Raw genomic sequence first — 20,558 nt, forward strand, 5'->3', positions numbered from 1 at the left:
ATTCATCATGAAACATTGTCAGTCACCTTCAAACAAACAAATTTATGTTTGCTAATGTACACAACAGCAATTCAGTTCAATATTATTCCCTTCAACTCTTATTATAATCTAGAAATAACTTACCAAATAATTCTTTAAAGAAATCCTCCTCCAGTATTTCCAAACTTTCCTGGTACACCCCTAACACACAGGGAGTACAATCACCTGGATCAAATACTGAAATATCCACAAAAACGGTGTTTTTTGAACCATTCAGTTGGTCAATTCAATATATGAACAAAAGACAAAAGCTAGCAAAAATCTATGCTAACTTATGTTCGAGGCAATTACTACCTAAATATCATAAACAAAGAAAAAAGCGGCAAAAGGATTTATTCAAAATAAAATAATATTAAACAATAAAAAAATAAATAGTAGAAGTTACAAAAATAAGAAAACGAATAAATATGGCAAATAAATAACAGATCTTGTTTCAACCTCTGATCGAGATATCTGTCTACCAACCGTTTCAAAAACGTCATATACAACCATTAGTTTGATAATTTTACAGGTCATACCCCCCACAAAAAAAATAACAATTCTAATCAACGATTTTTAAAAATCAAAAATACATAAACTTTAAGTACAACAGTGGGATAAATGAATACCCAACTATTAAGTTTTTGAAACTTGACATCTTTATTGTTAAACAATATTAGAAAAATATCAATGAAAGTTCTGTCAAAGACAATGTCAAATAATGAAGATTTCACCCTAAACAAAATAAACTTTATTCCAAGAGATATAAGAAACTCAAAAGCACCAAATATTGATTAAAACCGAGCGAATTGAAGAAAAACTACTGATTGTACTTCCTACCGTATATATTTTCACATTAAAACCAGTCAACTCAAGTAAAACAAGAAATAAAATGGATCAATATCGTGGCCTTTGAATTTTTTATCGAACAAACAACCCCAAATAAATACAAGGTTTCATTCAACTTGTTAAACAAGATTTAAGTTTTATTCAACAGAGATCAATTCGAGTCAGCCAATAGCAAGTTCTTTTCAGAAAAATCAGTACCCTTGTGCTCAATTATACAAAAAAATAAGGGATTATTACGCTCCCCGAGGTTCAGGTTTTCTAATCATATAAATAATCATATCACATTATTTTAAGCTAACAAACGAGATTATTACGGAAATTACGCAAAATAATTATCAACCAGTGTTATTCTCCTGCGGCCTCAGTTACACCAGGTTTTATTTTGTGGCTGCTGTTACAAAGGGGAGCTTCATTTTTTCACCACTAGATGTGGCTCATATAGTTAAACAGATGGATCTCATTTTACTTATATAACTGCCTTGTACGGAAATTTTCAACAGGTTGTCCAATGGATAGACATCAATTTTTGATACAAAATACATTTGTTAAAAAAAAAGAGTAAAACAGTTTTGGTTGAATCATGAATCTTGTGATTCATTTATAAAAATTTATAGGGAAAACGAATCAAGTAATTTTGAAAAAAAATTTTTTTGCCATTCATAGATCAACATTCTTATTCAATTTGTTCAAAGTGATATTTTAATGACAAAAGCCATATTTAAGACTGTTATTTTGTTCGTTGAAATAATTCGTATATTCAAAAATACATTTTTGTTCAACAAATATTGTTTTTAACCACATCAACATCAACTAATTTATATTCATTTCACTTGAAAAGAAATTTCATTAGATTCCTGATTGATTTTTGTTAGAATGGGGAAAAGAAACTGGTATATGAAGAGAAAAAGATTTTCTTTACACTAAACTTATTTTCACCCAAAACGAATTGTCTAAAATCTTTGTACGTATAAATTATTTATTTAGTCTTCCTAACGATGGTTTTAACTCCTTCAAAGTTTGCGTTAGAATATTTTTGCACAATATTTAACAATTTCAGAAACAAATTTTTAAATCACATCTCAAATAGAGCGCAACATCATACTACTTAATTAATCTATGTAGATACATAGAGCGCAACATCATACTACTTAATTAATCTATGTAGATACACATGAATTAATCATCGTGCAAGTCATTAAACACATGTAAACTAAAATGTTTTATCAAAGATTATCTGTCAACTGACGTTTCTGTAAATGCAACTTTTTTTGTGGATTTCCTGAACCTTTTCCATTTAAATATATGTTGTTACTGAACAACTTCCAAATCACTTTATTGGTGAACAAGGATTCTGAATAATTTTGAATAAGAAAGTCATTGTACATTAATGTATGGAAAATTTTGAATCTTTCTCCAATCTAAGTAAAAGACCGTATCATACCTATATTCCCTCATTATGCACCAAGATACTATTTTCAAGCATGAGTCCAATTATTTTGAAAAGCAATATTCCATTTTATTTGTTAGAACCTTATCCTATGAAGGCATTGAAATACTACTGAATATTTTTGACAATCGTCAGTTCAAACTATCGATTAGCTATAATTTGACAATTCAAACTGGTAATTTTCTATGATCGACATTTCAAACTGTCAATTGTCTATGTTCACCATTTTAAACTATTCATCAATTATAATTGACAACAAACCAGCTTCCTTTATTTAAACTGTTGCATAGGTACAATCAACGGATTACGACTATTTGAGAGTTTGAATTGTCGATTTAAAAAAATACTCTGTAGGGTGGTCAAGGGCTTTCGTGACATTCACATTTTAACCAACACGAAACAATAATGTTTGAAAGAAACCTTTTTGGGATATCACGAACGGACTGTTCAGTCAAATTTTGAATCTGAGGCTACTATTGATATTTCTTGAAAATTAATTTTTTACCAGAGATCAAAATTTGGAGAGTGTCTTGTAATTTTTCTACATTTCGAAACAAAGTATACTTACCATAACATTTGTCAAAGATGCAATAGTATTATAAATAGAAATGGAATTGGTGAAAATGTTTCTTTATAATTAAAATTATTATTATTCTCATTATGACACCTTGGGTAAGTTCATGTCGACCAGAAAAACAAATCAATTGGTGCTTCTGAGGGAAAATTATCTCATCTTCAGATTATTATGTGCATTTTTTATTTCTGTTTTTGAAAAACCTATTTTGACTTTTGAATTTCAATATTTCACCGGTATTCTTTGAGATACGTATGAGATAGTACCTAACAAGACTCAATTTCCAGGTTCTAGTAAACCTTATGTCGAGTAAAAACCATAATCCGTTTCAAAAATTTATTCACCAACTTTTCACGCTTCGCCCCGGTTAAAAAAATCAGATCAGCATTCGATTCCCAAAACAGGAGAATAACACAGGTACAAACGTAACAATAAACAGCGTCAGCAGGTGAAACTGAGGCTCAGTACGAGGGGCGGGGGAGGAAACAAAATCAGGCTTCCGTGGAAGCCACGAGGGCGCCTTTGGGGGTGTAGGCCGTCGCGTTCGGGTCGAGGTTAGACGGGGGACTTTCGGCCAGACGAACTCTGGAAATGTTATTGGAGGGCGGGGGGCTGCCAAACGAGTCGTTCGGCATCACAGCAAGGACCTGCGCTATTTTACTCTTCAGCTCTTCGATTTCTTTCTCTTGGTTTCTGTTGGCGTCTGAAATTCACAAACGAGCACATTAGAGAAAGTCTGCAAGTACTCGTAGCCATTAGACCATGATGAAGATCTGAACTTTTTCAAATTTGAACTTTTTCAAATTTGAACATTTCAATAGGTGTCTCTTAAGTTCCTCATCGGCAGCTTGTAATCGCAATGGTTACAGTATTATGTTTCAGTGTAGATGTACATTCGCATTCTAATAAAAAAAAAATCACTTATGTATACAATAATGACATAATTAACTGGTTTAGTGATCACAGTTTTTTTTTCATGAAGGATTATTTGGGAAACAGGATCAATTTCTCTTGAAAAAACAATTGTTTTCTTGCCAACGTTTCTTCAGGGCTCTGTAATAATAAATTTTCATAAACATACCTCCCACGGAGAATCATAGATCCTTAATTAAATTACTCACGGAAAGGGAGTTTCTTTATGTTGAAAATATAACTATTTTAAAAACATGAGACATATTACATAAATCCAAAAAACACTACCTGATATAATAAAATTTTCGAGACAACAACACTACACAAGGACACGAAACAGAAGAATGGCTTGGAATGTTACTTAGTAATAAACATATCAAAGTGACTTTTTCAAATGAAAATACAGTTGGAAAGTATTTTTCTGAAAACAAGAAAAATCTAAAACACCGCAAGACATACAATCCAACATAGTGTACAAATTGAACTGCGAAAGCTGTTCCAAATGTTATGTTGGTCGAACCGGACGATATCTTAAAATACGACTTTCAGAACATATGAGAGACTATACTAAAACCAATAATGAATGAGTGTAGAAGTAAGCCCAGTTGACAGCAAATCGGGGGCGTGCTTATTAATTTTTGAGAGGGTTAAGAATGAAAGAAAAATTCTTAGTACAATTAGTTAAAATATTCATACACATTTTTTATTTATTTCATTAAAACTTTGCAATATCGTAATTTACCTAATCGTTGTAGTCATTAGGTGGGCCTTATGAAAACGGAGTAATAATCGTGGTAATTATAGTAGGTACCAAATAAATTAACAATATTAATAAAAAACACAATATATATATATATATATATATATATATATATATATATATATATATATATAACTTTTTTTCACTATTGGGTTGCAGCAATTGATAAGTGAACTCTTTATAACTATTCTCAAGCTTTCGAGTAACTTAAACTCATCGTCAGGGGTACTAGAAAATACAAATTACAAATTTTTGATAATAGAATATAATATAAATGTAAATGTACAAATTTTCGTCTAATCTTCAACCTCAGATTCGTCACTATTGCTACCGCTATCATCAAAGTGAATTATGATTGGTTCAATATTGTGTTCAATACGGTTGTCTACGTCCCACATTTTTTGCTCCTCTTTCAAAACATGCTGCATGCATTTCTTCCAGTCTTCTGCAGAAACAGTTCGAATAGCTTCTTGTAGGTGATGTTGCACGTCCACTAATTTAAATGTTCTGTTTTCTCGTGCCACCTATCCTTTTACTTGCGTCCAGATTAATTCTATTGGGTTTAATTCGCAGTGGTATGGTGGTAACCTTAAAACTGTAATTTCACGACTTAACGCCATTTCATCCACTGCGAATTTTTTATATTTGTCTGTGTGTAATTTTGTTAGCTGAAGTAGTTCTGCCTTTAAACTATCTTTGTTATATTGGATGCTTATTAATTAACCATTCTTGAATTGCTGCTTTTTTCCATGATTGTTTCGGTAATGGTTCTAAATGTCGACTATGGTATGGGGCATTGTCCATGACGATGACAGACCCAGGTTCCACAAGTTGAATGATGCCTTCAAACCATTTTTCAAACATCTCCACATTCATCTTTTCATGATAGTCGCCTGTTTTCTTAGATTTAAATATTAATTCACCATTTGGTAAAAATCCACTGTCCCTTCCTATATGCGTAACTATCAGACGACTACCTTTTCCAGATGGCTGTTTTAACCCAACTGACAAACCTCCAATAAAGGCTTGTCGTGCACTTGTTATATTACCATCCTGCCATACTTTTTTGACCGTATGTCCTTGGTTAACCCATGTCTCGTCCATGAAGTACAATTTTTTTTTGAGCTTCCGAAATTCGTCAATTTTTCTTAGATAGTTTCTTCTCCATGCTATTATTTCTTGACGTTCAATGAGAATGCTTTTCCTGTCAACTTTTCCGTACGTAAATTTCATTTCGTGTACAAGTTTCTTAAAAGTTTCTTTACCCATTTTTGGGACCAATTCATGATTGCTAAGTGCCTCCAGAACTGTTTGATTTCATGATTTCCCGTGAAATTGAAATGATAACAGTTATGAGTTTTATGGGAGGTATGTTTATGAAAATTCATTGTTACAGAGCCCAGAAGAAAAACTTAATTAAATTCAAAACGTTGGCAAGAAAATAATTGTTTTTTTAGAAAAATGTATCCTGTTACCCAACTAACCCTTCTTGAAAAACAATAACCCACATTGTAATGAAGGCATACTCACAGGTAGAAATATATAAACAAATACTCAAAAGAAGTGGAAGTTTATCTACTTTCTATTTATAATCAACTGTTGAAGAAAAAAAATTGCTGGTTATATACTGAAAATATATTTAAGTCTGTGAGATTGAATTGAAGATTTCATTGCATTCGACATTTTCCAGTTGGGAATATAGTTTTGAGTTTAATGGGGGAATCCCTTGAGGGCCGAATACCTAGTTTCTTTGAGTAAACAAATCAATATTTCGAGAACGGTTTATTTTTGGTTTAGGGTGTATTACATAAACTCACATTAGAATTATGTTAGGTATTCAGAAATGTGAAAATATACAGGATATAAATTTTAATATTTCCCAAAATACAGCTATCCGACGATCATCACGATGTACCCTGATTAGGTTTTATCCGCCAAACACTTGAATTAATGAATTCATCTGCTAAGAGATCAAGTTGATTTGTATTGATAATTCAACGTTAGTAAGTTGTAGGCTATTATCACTGCCTTAGTTTTAGCTATATATTAGGTTTCATCTCATTAGAGTTTATTTATTCTTTCATTTGTTTACAGACTTGCCATTTTACAATAAAAACATAGACAGTATGAGAGAGAAAAAAAGACAATTGAAAAATAATATGGAATACCAAAAATATCGATTGATTATTAGTGATAATAATCAGCAGTTTCTTCATAGTAGGTCAATAAATTTGAGCTGATTTTTGAAAGAATATGTGAATGAATCAGATGAGTCGATAATGATGCTCATTTGCTAGCCTAAGCATTCTATTTATGGATTCATTTGAGCCATAACTAGTACCACGGTAGAGAACCTTAAACAACTCCGACACTCTGGTTCTTCTTGAATTTACACTGAAATCAATCAGTTGCGTTCTAGATGGAAGGTTCATTTCTCTATTCATGACTTAATGAAGAAGTCTTGGGTCAATTTCAGCTCGTAGATGAATTCAAAAGTAGCAGAATATCAGAATACTTATAGTCAGTCTTCTGATACCCTAGCTTGAATGCGCATGAGTTCAGAAATGTATTATAAATACATGGTCCAATATACATGTTATATAAAAAACCACATAACATACATGATGCATAAAAATAAATAAATAAATCTAAACAGTACATTTGAAGACTCAAGTTGAAAGATGAAAACAGGTAGTAAGAATAAAAACAAAAAAAATTAATATCGGGCCAATTGTAGTTAATACAGAGATATTCCTCAACTGAATAAAAACATTTATCTAGCAAAAAGTCTTTGACTTAACTATGAATGAGTTGACACCCTCAATGGACATGAGCTGATCTAGTACAGATTTTGTTCAAAAAAATATTAATTTATTCATCAATTTATATTTTGTCCCCTTTAAAGTAGTTCCCTTCAATCCTCGAAGCGCTTTTTGGTATGTCCTTGAGCTTTCTCAGCGATTCGGTTTTTATCTCCTTGGAAACAGGAAAAAGTCACAGGGAGCCAAACTTGGTGAATATGGTGGCTAAAGCATTACGAGTGAGCAGGTACATTATCATGATGCAAAAGCCATGAATTGTTTATCCATAATACCGGACATTTCCTTCCTATTGCTCATAGTAAGAGGTGTATAACTTCAAGATAATACTCCTTACTGACCGTACGACCATGTGGCAAGAACTTCTGATGCACTATGCCACGAAGAAAATAGTGAGCAAAACCTTAACATTTGATCGAACTTGACGTGCTCTTTTTGGTCTTGGCTTAACTGGTCTCTTCCATTGGGACGATTGGACTATGATTTCAATTTCATACCCATATACCCACGATTCGTCACCAGTTATTACACTTTTAAGCAAATTTGTATCGCCGTTGACGTCATTCAATAATTTCTGGGCGATGCTCGTGCGGCGGTTTTTTTGGCAAAAAATTAAGCAATTTTGGAAAGAACTTAGCTGTCACACCCTTCATGCCCAAAATTTCCAAAAAAAAAAACTGCGTGGTATGAGCCAACCGATAAGCCGACATCCTCAGCAACTTCTCTAATAGTGTTTCGACGATTCTCCATAACAATTTTCTTCACTTTCTCAACATTTCCATTGATTGTTGATGTGACGGGGCGTCCAGGGCAAGCATTTTGATTCACAGTAAATATTTTTCTGACTGAGAGTACAATCACCGTATGTCACTGTCAACATTTGAAGTGTTTCTGAGCACTTAATTCCATTTTTTACAAAATATTTCATGCAAACTCTTTGAGCATGTTAAATGAAAAACTTACTTTCTCTGAGCTCCAGCTGCCGCTTGGCCTCACCGAGCGCGCTGAAGAGATCCAATTTGACGCGGTTCTCTGCCGACAGCGAGTTTTCTAGATGCGCGTTCTTCTCTTGCATCGCCGACAAAGCGGATATCAGCATATCCATGTCTCGCATTTGCTCGGCCAGGGCTGCGTTATCCCTTTCGAGGGCTTGAAACCGCTCGTCCTGCCAATGGGTGGCGTTTCGGAGATCGGAAATTTCCGATTCGAGTTCTCTTCTTCGGGCCTTGCACGCTTCCGTGCATTCGCCTCTCGTAGATTGCTGCGCTGCAACCTGAATAATATAATTCTTTATTATGAGTGAGTTATTGCAATAACTTCTTCAGATGTATTCAGAACTAACTGGAAACTATCTAAGCTATCATATACTGAAAACAGTTTTGTAAACTGTGAAGTGAAGTGTTATTTAAATACGAAATACTAATAAAGTAAAAAATATTTATCCAATTGTGTAGTTATGTGGATACAAGTAATGTTTTGAAGAAACCAACATGTAGAAAATATATGAAGCTTTAATTTTTATTACAAGTGCTAGCCACTCATAGTTACCAGATAGGAAAATATAGAACAGAAAAAAATTTCTTCTTTCTAAACTTTGAATTGAATCAAACCAAGCAGATTATGTACTGCATTACAGAAATTATATGATATTAAAGCTTGTCACGAGATTTACTGATTCTATAACCTAGTCTTTCATTAAGCGCTTCCATCTTTAAATTTGAATAAAACAAAGTGTATGTGTGGGATATCATCAAAAAATGTTATTCGTTTGAAAGACCTATTCAATCAATCAATCAAACATTTACTGAATCAGTTTTCCTTCACGATCACATTAGAAAAAAAAAACATAACATCATCATAAAATACTGGCTGATTCAACAGGTGAAACAAACATAAAGAAGTCAATATAAAACATAACAAATACATAAAAAAAGTTGATGAGCTGCATTCAAATTAGGATTCAAGGATAAACTCATCCATAGAGTAGTATCGAATGATCTTTGAAATTTCTCGATTCTCCTGAAAATTGAAAAATACAGAGATAATTAATCAAACTAAGGATGTTTCCTCAAAGTCTAATGGTACTAATAAGTACCATTGTGTATACTCTTTGTATGCAATTATTTTCCTTTTTTTTTTTTTTTTTTTTTTTTTTTTCCCGAATGATCCTTGAAACTTCTCGATTCTGAGGATGTTTCCTCAAAGCCTTTACAATTTATCATTCATCATGCAAACATTTTTCATTCTTTTCTTCGAATGATCTTTGAAACATCTTGATTCTTCTGAAAATTGAAAACTACGAAAAAAATGAATCAAACTGAGGGTGTTTCCTCAAAGCCTTTACAATTTCTCATTCATCAATACCAAGAAGTACCATTGTGGGTACTCTTGGTACGCAAATATTTTCCTTCTTTTTTTTCGAATGATCCTTGAAACTTCTCGATTCTCCTGTGAGATTTAATGTCCTCACTAAGCTTATTATATAGCTTAACCCCACAACGCACGGGGTGATTCTTTGATACTGTCAATCTACTATAAGGTTGATGTAGTTGAGAGTTATTTCTGGTGAAATGTTCATGGATTTGCTCATTTATATATATATGTATATATGGTGTTTGGTTGATATACAAACTAGGCATTGTTAATAAACTATAACGAATGAATAATGGCTTGCAGTATTCACTTGAAGATGCACCAGCCAAAATTCCGATTACCTTTTTCTGAATAACAAAAACTTCATCAGCTTCAGCTGATAAGCCCCACTGTTCAAGACCATAGAAAATTACTGACTGCATTAAACTGTGGTATGAAAGCTTGAGAATATCAAGAGAGACTTTTTGTGTGGAATATGTTCAAATGTCCGCCATGGCTTCTCTGGGTGGTGCGCATCCATAACGTCCAATTTTCCATGACTCTGGCTCATAAATCAGGCTGAATTTGAGCGATGGAATGGGTTATGTTGGCTTTGAGGACCGTTGTGGTTTGTGACTTATTTGCATACGCCTGCGACTTAAGAAAACCCCACACGAAAAAGTCTAACGGGGTCAAATCGCACAATCTCGATGGCCAGTTCACATCAATTCAATGTGAGATGACCATGACCCCAAATCGCTTATGCAGCATATCCAATGTGGGTTGAAACCACATATCGATGACGTCCAGATCATCGAACTCATGCCAAAAATAATACCCTTTTCAATAAAATAGGTCAATTAGATAAAATGAAACATTAAATGAGAAAAAATCTGTTTTTATGACGTTCAAGCAAAAAATATATTGATTGATACCAAATAATAACTTATAAATTAATTACTCAAGTTGCAAATCATAAATATTTGGGGTGGGTAAAAAAAAATAAAGATGGAGTAAAAATAACTATTGAATTATTCAAATAAGACGGTTGCCTTTTATATTTCGGGATTAGAGAACAAAAACAAATATTAATCATCGAAAATCACTTTATTGTTTTTTGAAATTTTCTCCATGAAGATCTATACACTTTTGCATGAGTTTGAACCAATTGTCGAAGCACTTTTGCCACTCTGATTGAGGTATCTCCAAAACATGCATTCTGAATGCAGCAACCGCTTCTTCAGGTGTCGAAAAACGTTGACCTCTCAGTTTGTTTTTTACGTGCGGGAATAAAAAGAAGTAATTCGATGCCAAGTCAGAACTATACGGCGGATGACTCATCAAATCGATGTTATGGGTGCTCAAAAATGCAGTTGTTTGAGTCGATGTGTGAGAGCTCGCATTGTCGTGGTGAAGAGTGATCCGTCTTCAGCGGTTGGTTTTCCTGATTTCTTGGAAGACAACTGGCAAACAAATTGTTGTGTACCATTCAGAATTGACTGTTCTGCGTTGTTCTAGTGGTACTTTTGCGACATGTCCAGTTTTTCCGAAAAAACAGGCGACCATTTGCTTGGAAGAGCTTCGTGTGCGAACATCTTTTGTTGAATTGGCCTCTAAATCTATACCAATTTTCAAAAACAAAGGATCTAGAGAGATAGTAGATAATTACCGAAATGTCTGCTTTCAGAGCCAACTAGCCAAAATTTTTTATATGGCATATAATGAACGTCTCAATAAATTTTTGAATCAACATAACTTATTATTTGATTGTCAGAATGGATTTAGAAGGAACAAATCAACAAATACCGCCATATCTGATCTCAATACTACCGTCTATAGCTGCCTTAATAATAAACAAAATCCCATTGCTCTTTATTTTGACCTAAGTAGAGCGTTTGATACAGTTGATCACCAACTACTCTTGGAAAAATTACACCGAATTGGCATACGAGGAGTTACAAGTGATTGGATTGCTTCATATCTCCATGACAGACAACAAATAGTGGTGATAAACGGTAAAAAATCTAAAGAAAATATTGTGAACATTGGTGTCCCTCAGGGGTCTATATTGGGGCCAGTTCTATTCACAATTTTTATAAATGATATGGTTTATTCATGCTCTGAGCCAAAAAAAATCATTATGTATGCTGATGATACTAATATTCTGATTTCTGAGAATAAATTACAGGATACTGTAATCAAGGCAAATATTTGTCCTAATGATTTTCATGAGTGGTGTGTGTTCAACGGATTGCTAGTGAATTTGTCCAAGACATTTTTTATGGTGTTTACAACAAAAAATATAAATTATGATTTCAGTCCTCTAATAAGAGTTAATCATCAAACAATAGAACAGGTGAATTACATCAAATTTCTAGGTATCAAAGTAGATCAAAAAATGACATGGGATCCTCATATTAATGATCTAACAAATAAATTAAGCACAAGTTGCTTCATCATCAGGCAATTGAAAGGTACAATATCTCTGGAAACCCTTAAACTGGCTTATTTTGGAATAGTGCAATCGACAATAAGTTATGGAATAATGTTTTGGGGTAACTCTGTACATATGAATAGAGTTTTTGTTATGCAAAAAAGAATTGTCAGATGTATGGCAGGAGTGCACTCCAAAACATCATGTAGAAAATGGTTCAATCAACTAGGAATTCTCACAGTCCCCTCACTTTATGTGCTGCAGATCATATTATACGTTAAAAAAGATGAAAATTATTTGAGGAAAAAAAAAGATATACATAATTACTGTACAAGAAACAGTGAAACATTATACCAGCCATACTCACGATTAGGAGTTGGTCAAGACTCCCATGTATATCAAGGTATTAAATGTTATAACAAACTCATGGCTATTCATCCTGAGTTAAGTTTAATGAGTAGGAATGAACTAAAATGTTGGTTGAATGAATTTTTAAAAAACAAGGTGTTCTACTCTCTTCAAGAATTTTTAAATTGTTGATGTTCATTGTATATTTTAATATTTTACTTATCAAAAATGTATATGTATAATATTGTAAATTTTAATTACTTTTAAGCTCTCTTTGTGACTAGTCCAAAAGTTTCATGTATTTACATTTTTTTTATGTTGTACATGTGAACTTTAGTGATGAATAAACTTCTATTCTATTCTATTCTATTCTTGAAACACCCATACAGTCGACTGATGTTTACTTTCGGGCTCAGACGCGTGAATCCACGGTTCATCACCTGTCACGATGTCATAGACGTGTTTCGAAGCACCGCGATCGTATTTTTTGAACATTTCCTTCGGCCAATCGACACGAGCCTTTTTTTGAGCGATTGACAAACTGTGTGAGATCCAACGCGAACAAATTGTTTTGACAGTCAAATGTTTATGCAATATTGAATGTATGCTGGTCCCACTAATGTCTAAGGTTGTCTCAATCTCACGATAGATCACTTGACGATCTTGCAATGTCAGTTCGCGCACAGCGTCAATGGTTTTGGGAACAACAACTGATTTTGGACGACCTTCACGAAATTCGTCTTAGAGTGAACGACCACGATAGAATTCACCATACCATCGATAAACACTGCTCCTTGATGGAGCTTCACCGCCAAAACTTGAATTAAGTTCATCCTCGCACTGTTGCTGAGTTAATCCACGTCGAAAGTTGTAAAAAATAATCGCACGAAAATGTTCACGACTTAATTCCATTTTTGGGCCGAGATGAATCTTTCAAGTTGTAAATAATACAAATAGCGCGCGTATGTCAAAACTTTCTGAGTACGTATAAGCTCAAAAATGTCCAACTTCAAGATAGAGCTGTCAGTTGCCAGATTGCAATTAATTTAATTACCTGTGCAGCACGAGCTTCTTCCTGTTTTCGATTTTTCCTTTCTTGGTTCAACTGAGATTCCACATTCGATCTCAGCCGCCTTTCTTCTGCTATTCGTCTTTCTAAATTACTCATAGTTTGTTTATCAGAAGATTTTGTACTTAAGGCGCTCTGCAGCCTCTGTTGTACATCTTCCAATTCCCTTTGCAGGGAAGATATTTCTCCTTTGGAAACTTTTTCGGATGTTGTCAGAGCAGCAACCTAAAATGAATTCACTATAAGCAACATTAATTTATGAGTTACATAAAACAGACAAAAAGTACTTCTTTTGTAGATATTTTGACATCGTAAACAATAATATTACATACAACTCAAAAAACCTAATTTTACGATATATTAAAAATGAAGTACTCTTGCATCGTAACACTAAATTCCAAATAATTTAAAGAGAATAATTGGGTAACATTGATTGTATTGAGAAATGGTTTTTTTTTTAATACTTTAGATATTTTTATACTCTTCCATAACTAACTAAAATGAACTCAAATTCGTCTGCTTTTGAGTTACATCTTTAGGGTTGCCGATTTGACACCACTCTGTTAAAAAAATTAATATACTTTAAAAAACTAAAAAACACGCTTTTAAAGAACATCGAACTAAAAAGTTATATATTTTTTAAATAAGATAGTATACTAGTATTATTGTGAAAAAAGAGACGGGCCCTTGATATACAAAAAATATGACACAAAGCGTCCACGAATGAAGAAATACATGTAAAGTGAGTTCGAATTATATCAAGGAGATTACGTGTAGCGCCATCTGCCCGCGAATAGATCAAGCAATAATTTCGATTATTCTGTCAAATATACATCCTGATATGAAATGAAAAGGAGAGTTACAAACAAACATACATACATACATACATGTGAAGCTAATATAAAGCCTGTAAATAAGGTGAATTTTCATTTCTCTCAAAAAATATTCTATTATTCATCAACTTCTATTTTATCCCCTCCAAAGTAGTTCCTCTCAGATCCCCCTTCTCTGTATCTGTACAGTAGGGAGGGTGAGTGTAAGCCCACAGCACTTAGGCCACATGTGACCCATTGTACATCCTCCCGAGGAGTTGTCCTCCTAGGTCATCGTCCATCCTGTCCTTTCCAGGAAGGTGGACAGGTCGCTGGGAGACATCTCCTTTATATCGGCAGGTGTAGGCCAAGACTCGCCGAACACATACTCTCTTATTGACGATAACTCCGGGCACTCGCACAGGACATGCCTGACAGTCTCATCTTCCTGTTCACACATCCTGCATAGAGGTGTGTCCACTAGCCCCCATATTATGAAGGTGTTTCCTTAGTTGACAGTGGCCAGTCAGAAATCCTACTATTAGGCGTAGATTTTTCCTGGTCATCGCCAGATATTTCTTCAGCGTCAGCTTCCCAGCGGCGCCCAAGGTGATCCTGGCAAGATTACATCCTTTGATTCCATCCCATCTCTTTAAGGATTGACCATGGGTATAACATTTGACTAGTTCCGCAATTGTCAAAGTCATCAGGCCGTAGGTGCCACTGGGTCCTAACATTCTTAGTCCAGCCGCTTTCTTGGCTAAAGAGTCGGCAATGCGACTACCTTTACTCCTGTCGTGCCCTTTAACCCACCTCAGGATAATGTTATTATCTACACCGAGGCTTTGGCTAAATCTTGGTGACACTCTAGTACTAGCCCTGAGGTTATACGTTGTCTGTTCAAGGCTAATAGGGCTTGTCTGCTGTCAGTGCAGATTGTTATGTTTTTGCCAGAAATTCTTTTCTTGGTTATTTCTTTTGTGGCGATTGACATACCAGCCAGTTCTGTTAGGACCACGCTGGTATTTCCTCCCATTCTCCACTCAATTCTTAGGCTTACTGATCTGGAGTACACTCCACATCCTGAGCCTTCTCTGGTTTTTGAGTCGTCTGTATAAATCCGTATTGCATTTGTATCATCTGACTCTATGTTCTGCTTAAATTGTATTTTGTAGGGTTTATTAAACACAAACCTGGGTTCAATTGCATCGCTTGTTGCCTGCAGCAGAGGTTGTGCAGTAAGCGCTTCCCGCCATAGGCCCAGCCTCAATTTACCCATTCCTACTTCAAAGTTTACACCAGCCGTGCGCAATCGTACCATGGCCATTAACGCAACCTCCTTAATGTACAGATCCAGAGGGGTCAGCCCCGTGATTAATTCCATTGCCGCGGTTGGTGGTGTTCTTATGGCTTCTGTGATGTTTAAAGAAGCCAGTCGCTGTATTTGATATAATTTTTGGATGGCCATTCCTTGTAGAACTTTCGGTCCCATGCAATGGCTCCATATGTTAACATAGGTCTTATTATTGCAGTTCAGATCCAGGTGAAAACACGGGGCGAAAAGCCCCATGCGCGTCCCACTGTCCTCCGACATTGATCATAAGCCACGTATGCTCTTTTTGCTCTACTCTGTAGATGAGAGTTCCATGTTAGCTTCCTGTTGAGGATAGTACTTAGGTATTTTACCTCTTCAGAGAAGTTTAGTTTGCTTTTGAAGATTTCGGAAGGTTTTAAGCCCGTCAGATCCCCCTTATGGCAGCGTTTTTTCCAATCCTCGAATTAGTATGTTCTTGAGCTCTCTCAGTGATTCGGTTTTCATCTCCTAAATCGTCGCAAAACGCCGTCCTTTCATGGATCTCTTCTTACGGTGATGTTTATGACAAAAAATTACAAACAAGCAGTGACGCGTGAGCAGGTGGATTATCATGATGCCAAAGCTATGAATTGTTTTTCCACAATACCGGACATTTTCTTCGTATTCTTATTGACCGTACGACCATGTGGCAAGAACTACCGATGAACTATGCCACGGTAATTAAAGAGAACAGTGAGCAAAACCTTGACATTGGATCCAACTTGGGATGTTTTTTTATCCTGACTCTTCTGGGCTCTTTCATTGGGACAATTGGACCTTGGTTTCGATGGCATAACTATATACCCATGATTTGTCACAAGTTATGACCCTTTTAAGCAAATCTGGATCGCCGTTGACGTGCGACGGTTTTTTGGTCAAATTTCAGCACTTTTGGGACAAATTTCTCTGCCACACGCGTCATACCCAAAATTCCCGAAAAATTGCATTGCATGAGGCAACCAATATGCCAACATCCTCAGGAACTTTTCTAATCTTATTTCGATGATTCTCCATAACAATTTTCTTTACCTCTCATTATTTTTCTGGCTTAGAGTACAATCATTATATGCCACTGTCAACATTTCAAAGGTTTTTTGAACACAATAAACTAAACATGCTAAACAGCTGAAACGGTTCGAGATGAGTGTACGAAAATAAAAAAAAAGCTAATCGAATGTACGTAGCGCGCGAAATTTGAACATCCACCTCATTTTTTGCACAGCTCACATACATGTTAGTGTTATAAAAGAATTTGTGAAATTCAACAACAAAAAATTTATTTCTTAAAACTGGTTACTAGATATATATCATTCATCCAAGATGTCTGCAGAATCTTAATGAAACCGGAGCGTACTTTCATGGGACATGAATGCAATTTAAACACTATTCAATTGAACATTTTGAAAAAATTCGCAGTTAAGTTATTACCTACGTATATTCATTTTTGTACTGCTTTTATTTTTTTCTTCAAAGTATGTAACTTTTTATAAACTGAATTTGAAATTTATCTCTAGGACTTTCTCAATAATACTTATCAAAGTATGAATATATAAATTACATTTCTAAAAATATAAAAAAATAATACTGACGAGAATACAAATTACAATATTCAACAAATGAACCATCAAACCCAAAATACTGGAATCGAAGTAAAAGTTAATGTTGCACTATTGTGGTAGAACATTCTTCAGTTATATACTAGACCACAAAATTAACCGAATACTCTATGTTTTCCCTACAAATTTCGTACTATGCTCCAATTAACTTCTGCTATTTTTTTTCAATGAATATGAAATAAAGTTTTAAATTTTTCTTCATTTGTTATATGTTTTTTACCACTTATTGTATGAGTATATATAATTATATATTACACAAGGTTATGTGAGAATGGGGAATGTTCCTCCTGACGAAAATCAAGTAATTTTCATAAAAGAGCTCTAAAACAACGCATTTTAAACTCATCATTTCAACCTTTTTCTTTAAAAAAATATTTAAATATTTAAAAAAGAGGAATGAAATGATGCATTCAACATTTAAAGGGATTCGTTTCTATTTCACCATTTGGCAACATCGGTTATAGCTAATGAAGGAAAATGAATCTGTTACCTGTATGAGACAAACAAAGATGACATATTTCAGAGGCATGCTGTTCTGTTTACTTATGTTCATTTTGTGCACCTAACTTATCTTCCCCTATATAAATAAATAACAAAACAACTGTTGTTTATGTGGCTTGTGGATGTGTTATTGAACTATAATTTATATTTTGCCTTTATTGTTGATTTATAAAGGTAATTTTCCTTTTTTAAAGTAGAATATCTAGGTACGTATAAATTATTTCAACTTGATATAGGCGTTGTTGCCAATATGTGAATTAGAAACAAAGCCCTTCAAAAATTAAAACCCAACATTTGAAACATCAATTTGAATACTTTTCTTCTCCTGAGGATGCTAACTTTGTTGGCGAAACGCGCGTCGAGTGCAAAAATATCAGTTTGGTGTTAGGGCAATGTATCTCGAAAAAAGTTATTCAACTTTCACACCAAAGGTTCCAATCTCATCGTTATTGGCAATTAATTTTCTTTTATTTTCCATATATCAGCAAGTTTGATTTACTCCACCTAAACTAAGACAGAATTGGATATTTTCATGTCTCTCTTTTATTTATAATACTTAATAACGGACAACCCATTTCATAAATTTTATTTTACTTTTTTCTAAACAAAATCTAAACGATAGAAGAAGAAGCTATTCGGCTTTCTACTTCTCTATCCTTATATGAAAAAGGTGGGAAATTTCTGAAAACAGAAGGAAAGTATTCAACACCAATAAAGACACTTCACAAAGATGTGCAGATCATACTATGGATGAAGAAGTACATCCGAATCAACCACGAAGTATCAAAGCTATTTTCCCACATTTCGTCTATGATTGGGGCAGGCATTATCAAAGCCAATGAGGTAACAGACGAATTGTTCTGGTTGTCTTCAAAGCAAATACTATTGGTTGGGTCTCTGAATCAATTTCATTGCTGGTGGGCGTTCTACAAACAATCATAATGTAATTGAAACATGTAACATTCCCCGGTATTAGCCGGGGAAGTTGTTTTCCGGTAAGCAATTACCAGAACCTACTGTGTAGGTAATTGGGAGAGATGAATATTTCGAAATTTTAATTCAAAATATTTATTTTCTTGTATGTATGTATCTCTCCTCGATACAGTCTTCAAACACGTTTTGATCTCTGTTAGAGTATCAGTACATGGGATGTTTCTTCCCAGCTTGAAGCTTTGTTCACGAGATGGAACTATTACTAGTTAACAATCTTTCGCTTAGACAAAAGTGTCATATATGCAGTCGAGCCGCATTCAAATCAATCGAGTCCCAGGAATTTTGCTGTTTGGGTCGGATCTTTCCTGTACTGATGAGAGTTAATACCTCAAAATCGGTCTGTAGGTAATCTACTCGATTTATTTCAGCATGGTCCTGCTGCTGGTGAACGAGAAACATCTGCAAGACTAACCTCTGTAGATATGCCCAATAGAACCTTACAATCCATGGTGCTACTGCCATTCACAGAAAATGATATGATCCACATCCTTGCTAAACTCAAAAACAAACATTCCGCGGGACCTGACGACCTCCCTTGCAATGTAATCAAAGAATTCAGCTCATTTCTATTATCACCGGTCACCTATATTGTGAACTTTTCTTTCGAGACAAGCACAGTCCCTACAAAACTCAAAACATCAAAAGTTATACCTGGGCACAAAAAAAAACAGTAGATATAAATTGGATAATTATATGTCAATCTCTTTAACACCATCATTTTCCAAAGTGTTTGAATACTGCATGCTAGAAAGACTCAATCCTTTCATAGAGAAATTCAATCTAATACCAACCGAACACCATGGATTCAGAAAAGCATGGTCAACTACTACAGCTACAACTGAGTCTATAAACAATATTCTGGAAGAGCTTGACAAAAGAAAATGTCCAATTGGAGTATTCTGTGACTTGAGCAAAGCCTTTGATTGTGTACCACACAATCGGCTACTAGACAAACTCTGGGCACTTGGCATTAGAGGAAGAGCACATGATTGATTCAGCTCGTTTCTTGCAAATAGAAATCAATATATATTATCTCATAACGATAAAGTTCTTATCACTACACACTACTCCAGTACACTACCTGTGAAAGTAGGTGTTCCTCAAGGAAGTGTAGTAGCTCCAATTCTGTTCTCCTTATATCTGGCAGACATCGTGAATTATCTATCAGAATTCAAAGTTATCTTGTATGCTGATGATCTATCAAATCTTGGTATCTAAAGAATCTTATTATTCAAATGAACAAGCTGGTGTTGATTTGATGCAAAAAATTGCAAAATGGTTTTCAAGAAATAAGCTGTATATAAACCCAGCGAAAACTGAATTTCTTATCTTCCATACAAGACAAAAACAAATTGAAAATATCAACCTGTCCTTAAACAACACTAACGTGAACCGTAATACCTCTGTTAAGTTCTTAGGTCTGAATATAGATGATACATTAAATTGGGAAACCCACGTATCTACTCTAATAAAAAATATTAACACCAAAATATTTCAAATACGCTGTATGCATAAGGTTCTGACAACTCCAGTAATGAAAAATTTCTATTTTGCAGAAATTCAGTCGAGACTGGCATACGGAATCATAGTATGGGGACATTACCTGCTGCCAAACGTCTCTTCATTACACAGAAAAAGTGCATTCCTCCCATGTTTTGCAAACCCCAAACAGAATCTAGTAGACCTCTCTTTAGAAAGCT

General features: G+C 34.5%; 1 protein-coding gene across 1 annotated transcript in view; it reads right to left on the reverse strand.

The window, feature by feature from the left end:
• Nucleotides 1–355: 355 nt before the first annotated feature.
• Nucleotides 356–20,558, reverse strand: part of LOC111506170 (macoilin-1) — a 40,216-nt gene continuing 20,013 nt past the window's right edge. Inside the window, exons 4-6 of the mRNA XM_074175909.1 lie at nucleotides 13,568–13,807; nucleotides 8,343–8,652; nucleotides 356–3,591 (exon numbers count right to left, since the gene is read on the reverse strand). Coding sequence (XP_074032010.1) covers nucleotides 3,380–3,591; nucleotides 8,343–8,652; nucleotides 13,568–13,807 — 762 coding nt within the window. The 3' untranslated portion in view covers nucleotides 356–3,379. The remainder of the gene's footprint in view (nucleotides 3,592–8,342; nucleotides 8,653–13,567; nucleotides 13,808–20,558) is intronic.

Source organism: Leptinotarsa decemlineata, unplaced genomic scaffold (genome assembly GCF_025532065.1).
Source record: "Leptinotarsa decemlineata unplaced genomic scaffold, Ldec_3_MD MMD2_tig00001393_RagTag_RagTag, whole genome shotgun sequence".
Classification (NCBI taxonomy): Eukaryota; Metazoa; Arthropoda; class Insecta; order Coleoptera; family Chrysomelidae; genus Leptinotarsa; species Leptinotarsa decemlineata.